The sequence below is a fragment of the Siphateles boraxobius genome, unplaced genomic scaffold (genome assembly GCF_051911475.1).
Source record: "Siphateles boraxobius isolate OS27281-9 unplaced genomic scaffold, OSU_SipBor_1 55, whole genome shotgun sequence".
NCBI lineage: Eukaryota > Metazoa > Chordata > Actinopteri > Cypriniformes > Leuciscidae > Siphateles > Siphateles boraxobius.
Window position 1 is genome coordinate 6,455,575 of NW_027509181.1, and position 6,574 is coordinate 6,462,148.

At 36.9% G+C, this 6,574-nt stretch overlaps 1 protein-coding gene across 1 annotated transcript; it reads right to left on the minus strand.

Moving 5' to 3' along the window:
- Nucleotides 1-1,265: 1,265 nt before the first annotated feature.
- csf3a (colony stimulating factor 3 (granulocyte) a) lies at nt 1,266-6,351 on the minus strand. The gene is given in 6 exon segments (XM_077205787.1): nt 1,266-3,547; nt 4,055-4,201; nt 4,978-5,085; nt 5,712-5,866; nt 6,197-6,237; nt 6,239-6,351. Coding segments are annotated over 6 exon segments (660 nt in total). The 5' UTR covers nt 6,271-6,351; the 3' UTR covers nt 1,266-3,370.
- Between the last annotated feature and the right edge of the window lie 223 nt (nt 6,352-6,574).

A 6,574-nucleotide genomic window follows, 5' to 3' on the forward strand; every position in this document is an offset into this window, starting at 1 on the left:
GCATTCCATTTAATTTGCAAGTATGTTATTTTAAAGTATATTATTTCCATAATCAGTGTAAATATTGTTTATAAATATGTATCAGTAAATATTGCGTTACTCTCTAAAAAAGTTACTAATTGTTTTACTTAGTGACTTTTTATGGAAAGTGATGCGTTATTTTACTTTTGCGTTACTTTTTCTTGTCTGGGCTGGGCTTGTTTGTTTATATATATATATATATATATATATATATATATATACACCTTACTCCCCAGATCTCAACATGGGGTCAAGAGAGGTATGTCTGATGAAGATTTTCTGCATTTATTGAAGAATTTCAGCCACTTGTAAATGGTTTGATACATGCAAATGTTTTGATACACTTCATGAAAAGTCACCTCACTTTTGGTAACAAAAGGAAACTACCAGAGTTGACTGTATAGGTATTCTTTTGTTGAAGCCATCAGTCTGCAACGTAATTTTAACATCAGTTTAACATCAGAATTCCTAGTCAAAAACAACATTCCTCATGATTATGCAAAGACGCTCCACTAATCAGTGAACTGTATCGAGGAAATTGCACGAAAAGTCTTCATACATCTAAAGGCCTTTATATGCATATTTTGCAGTAAACCTAAATTATATTGTTATAGGCTATATATAATCAACACCTACAGTATTAATCGATCATGTCATTCACACGGCTTCATAGGATTGTAGTTCTATTCCTCATTACAGTGGTTAAGTGCACAGAATTGTAATGTTGTCTTTTCATCCCATTTTCAAATAGTATATTTCTTCAATTCATTCAATTATTGATTCATTTAGGATTCACCTCATAGCCGTTTGGTTTGGTTCATGGCTTATAACACTTTAACAAAGGCAGCTGAAAAAGAAGGGCACTGTAGCACCCTATACTCTTACTTTTCAGTAAATGCACCGCTGAAGTAGTCCCAGGTCTGTCGACCGCATTACAGTTCCATATCAAAATCAAAATTCGCAAAATGGTTTTAGTTATTTCTTAGATCTGTGCAGCCAACCACGACAACAATGTGTTGCGTTGTGGCCACATAACCACCTTGGTGTGCATTATCTGTCTATAACTGAATGGGTTGTTATATCATTGTCTTCTCTCTAAAGATGACATAATTACATCTCAATTCCAGAAAAATACAGAGAAAATATGAGCAACTGAAAAAAATAAAAAATAAATGTTTAACACTCATTAGCCTCAAGAAGGGTTTTTTTCTCTTTCTTTGTTAGCATGATTTAAAACACAAACATTTCAATATTTTTTTCTTTTATTTTGATAAAATGTGACATCTTCAAATATTCCAAACATTTCATAAATAAATAATGGCAAAAAAAATAATTATTCACTTAAAATAAATAAATAATAATATATGTTTGATCCGTACATAAAATAAAATGAAATCTCATTTATGGGTGCTTTTTATAAGTAAGAAAAAGAAAAACAAGAACCATAATATCACATGAAATGAGTAATAAAAGCAGTAGGTAGTTCTCACAGAGATCAGAAGATCAGTCCCATGACCATGATCTCATTTAGCAACTTATGCTCAATAAATAACTTGTCCTCAATAAATAACCTTTGTATAGAATTATATAATACTTCACATATTCATTTAAATTATATGTTGCTTTCTGAGGCAGATTAATATTGTAGTTTACGGAGCTCCTAAATTAATAAATAATAAATAAGATGTGAAATGAAATACAAAATAAATACAAAAATAAATAATAAATAACAATAAATCAAGTGGTCAACAATATCTGTCTCGCATGCACGCTCGCTCTAGATTACGGGATATTTTATCGGTATCCGGTATAACTAGTCAATCACGAGTGGCTCAACAGGTAGATATATAGATAAACTCATCTTTCAGGCATTTGACCGACCGGGTTGACACTTCTGTGTGAGAAATCGGGGGTGTGGCGTGAGAGCGTGAGAATTGGGTCAAATGCATGAGAGTTGGCAGCCCTGCCGTCAATCACATCTGTCAATCATGTATGCCACAGCGCCGTTTTTATAGCATTAAATAACTAGCGTGCCGCACAAGCCCTGAAAAGTGAAGCCAAAACGTCTCGATCGCCCCCCAGTGACCGGTCCGAGTATAGCTCATAAACCCCGCCTCCCTATGTTATTCAATGGGATGTGAGACCAACTAAACAATTAAATTACACTTCACATATCTTTTTTCCAAAGATAGTTTCTGTCATTTACTGTAGTTTTCATCACGCTGATGTAATTTCAAGTGTTTGTTTTTAAAATAAGTTTGTTTTTAGTTAGTTATTTGATGCCAAAAAACGGCGCTGTGGCGTACATGATTGACAGCTGTGATTGACAGGTTCTCTGAGCAAAGTAGTCACTGAAGCAACAACGGACTTTTTTTCGGGATCTTTGGAGGACTAAGGAGATTGGAGCTTTAAATTTAATATCTAAATTTCTATAATTAATTATTTCACACCAACATAATGGGGTTGTTCTGCAGCAGAGGCGCATGCTTACGATTGATTCAGCGAGAGTGAAGGCTGATTTATACTTCTGTGTCGGACCTACGCCGGAGCATCTACGCTATACACTATGCGTTGGTTTTCATTTATACTTCTGTGTGTTGTCCGCATTGACGCGCAATTACACATGCAGAGGGAGCATGTGAAACCCGAGGGAGGGGTTCTAGCAGACCAATCACAGCGCTTGCGTCCGAGTGGAATTGACGCGTTGTTACATTTTTGGAGAGGTGCACGTCGGGGTACGCCGAAGGGGGTACGCGCGCTACGCAGAGCCTACGACGTAGATACGGCGTAAGTTCGACACAGAAGTATAAAGGCCTCATTATGCTTCTGCGTCAACTCCACGGCGTAGCTACGCCGTCACTCCTACGGCGTCGTGGCCGTTTTATGGCTCTGCGTCAGGTTGAGTTGCATCGCGGTGGATCTGACCAATCACAGCCCTTGTGGTCTGCGTCGCCTCGACGCATAGTTAAAATTTTTTGGAGGTGCACGTCGAGCTACGGCGGAGGGGTTCGCAGCAACGCAGAGGGCTCTGCGGGGGTACGCCGTCGATTCGACGCAGAAGCATAAAACAGGCTTTAATTGGGCTTGAGGGCGGGACCAGAGCGGGATGTTGATTTCGCAGCTTTACTTCCTGCTCACTACTGGGCATGTCTGGTCCCGAAATCGCAACTGCGCAGACACAAGTCCCAAGATTTCAGCGCCATATCGGGACAATGGCGGCTTCACTTCTAGCCAATGGAAGAGAACGAAGGGGCGTCGTCCATCTTTTTTTACAGTCTATGGTCTAGACCACTCATACGCATGCTGCATTTACGCAGAGCTGCACAGTGTTAGTATTGTCTGAGATGGACTAATCGGAGGTCATACTGAGGATACTGCGGAGGACGTCTCTACTGAAGTCCTGAAGCTGTTGCAGAGTGAGGTGGGCTGCAACCTGAGTCATGTATTCACTGGTCAGATGTTTGGCCAGATCATGATGCTTGTCTGATGCCTGCTTTGACTGGTCAAATCCCGCCTGTTTCTGCAACTGTGAAAATACATAAATACATGAAGCATTCAAACATGCAATATATTATTAGACAGTTCCATTAAACTGCATTTGGAAATAAAACCAAAAGTTGCACCTTCCCAACACACTTTGATCATGAGTAAGACTTTAGTAGTTTAGATAGTTGTTTTTTTCTTATTACAATGGGCTTTCGTTGTTAGGTATATGTTTGATTACTCATTTTTTTCTAATTAGTAATTAGTAAAAAGATCAGGTTGACTTTCCCTATTTAAATTACTTTAGATTAAGTCTATGGATTAAACGCACAACTTGATTGCTATCCTAAGAGGGACACTGTAATACGATTCCAGACATGATTTAAATTTAGCAGTGCTTGAAAGTAAGTCTCTAAATAAAGCCATGACTAACACTCATGCAATTCAGGACATGAGACTGCAAAATAGTAGTACAAAACTATCATATAAATTTCCTCTATGGGTTAATAGAAGAACAGTCACCAAGCCTAAATCCCTTGATGTCTTTTACCTTTTCGATTAGAAGCAGAAGGTCTCGAATTTCAGGCTGAAGTCCTTTCACGTTGTCTGTCTGTTTCAGCATGGTTGATTTGCTGATCTCTTTCAAGAGATTCAGATGTAGTTGCAGTCCCTTCACTATGTGAGCAAAGCAGGTTTCCTGTGACAATAACGGACATATCTCACAATTTATTTGCTGAACTTTCAATCCTATTATAATTGTCTTTAAATTGTGTTCCTCTGAAAATCTGCTATTATGAAGTTCTTAAAAGAAGCCTAATAATCATTCTCCAAATATTACACTACAATTACATGAAAAAAATGCCTTCAAAAATGTAACACAGGAAATGTTGAAGTAGAAAGACTGAAATAGTATTTTCTTGTAAAATGTACTTCAATAATCTTTGCTTAGTTTACAACTTTTTTTATTTAATTTTTTTTATAGAAAAGTCTGATTGCTTAGAAAAGGAATAGCATAATCGGATGCTCCAGAAACTGAATACCTTATTCAGAAAGGCACATATAATTGCTTCAAAACAAACAAATTCTACCAAATAACTGGGAAAAAATTCAGCAGACACAATAACTCCTTGTGTTTGCTGTATAACAGCTGAGCCAGGGGATAGAATGATATTACACATGCACCTCTAAAATCACTAATGTGTGTGTGAATGTGAATGAGTGTAAACTCTATAAATGAGCACAGCCAGATTGCAAATTAAATAGCCTAGTTGCCATCTTGGTGCGTCTCTCAGAAATCAAGAATAGGCCAAATATCATTCATGTCTGAAGCACAAATGGTGCAGGTTTACAGTACTACACAGTGTTAAGGATTTGTATATATTCTTAGCCTATATGATGAAGAGTAACAGACATGCTTGACTTGGCAAATGCCATTAATTAATGTAAAAAAAAAAAACAAGGAATGAAACTCACCAGACTGAAGTTACTGGAGATGTTCTGGAGAACCGGCGCAGAGGGTATCATACATGTCTTCAAGAACTGCAGCTGCAGCCAAGTTGAGTTGTCGCCCAAAGTCAGACTCTGAGAGAAAAGATAAGCATTTGACGTGTTTAAACACGACAGGACACCATTTCTTGTTCTTGTGTCAATACACCATGGATTCGACATGCCAGAGCAAAGTTCATTTGCATTCAGAGGCCTCAAGAAGTATTTGGACCTTGTAATGCTTGTCAGACAATGTAGAACGCAGTCCACAGTTCATGCGAACTACACTGATGTTACTCTAAGGAACTGTGCTAGGAAACTCCATATTTTCAATAAAAACAGCTTTAAAATTCATTACAAAGTGAGGTTATGAGAAAGGTTTTAAAATCTGGTGGGATTTAAAAGTGACCAAAGTGTCCAAAGAGTTATATAAGGATATAAAGTTAAGGCAAACATTTTTTTGTATTAACATTTGCAGTTCAGGTCAGATCTTTGGCCACAAGACTATCCTAACCACAAGCCAATGCACATGTAAAAAATTAAAGAAATGTCTATAAATAGGTTAAACAGCAAGCATGTTACCAAATATTCAAGTTCAGAGGGACCAATTGAAACCGTTTAAGAATCAATCAGTGAAAACCCAATATTGATTGACTACTCTTCTTAGTATGGAGGATGTTTTGCCCCTCAATGGGTTACAGCCCTGAAACATATGTGCTTACCTTGCTGTTTATCCAGGCTGTGTGCACTGTAGGAATATCTTTAAGAATTTTGCTGATTAAACTGTGCGCCTGTTCAATAGTTTCCTTTTCCATAATGTCCAGTTTCTGAGAGACAGGGGCAGATCCCACGATTCCGACTAACGTGAATAACAGAGCTACAGGAGGAGAGAGAGAGAGAGAGAGAGAGAGAGAGAGAGAGTGTGTAACTGTGACGCAGATCTCACACTCATGGCTCAGACACTCACATGTGCTTCAGTCATGGTTGGACATCATGATTTCGCATAAATGCACCTGATTCTAATTGACTGGTACTTTACCTAACTTATTTCCAAACACTTATTCATTTATATTTTTTAATACATCAATCTTATAAATCTATATTAAAGTGGTATAGATGGTATAAATGCAAATATTATTGAAAACAGTATATTAAACAGAATTCTTTAGAATCATTATTTCATATAATCAAAAATGAAAAGGCTTACCCTGGAAGTTCATTATAACAACAGCAAAGAAAAAGAAAAGTCACCAGACTCCAGCAGTAACAAAGCCCCATCATGTTCAGAATTTATATATCCTGCAGGGGAAATTCCTCTTTTTTTACATTGACGTAGACAACCAATTGTGGGTCAAAGCATACTTAAGCTCATTGATGACTATACATTAATAAATCATAACAAACATTATATAATACTTGAGAGACCAGTAGTTCATGTACATTCATATATGAGTATATACAAAAATATCATAAAAATGTTCCAAGTCATTTCTTACTAACTAAATGTACAATGTATTTTTTAAATGTTATTAATGATAGTTATGATGCAATGTATTATGTAGCTAAATGCTAGACAGTTTTATTT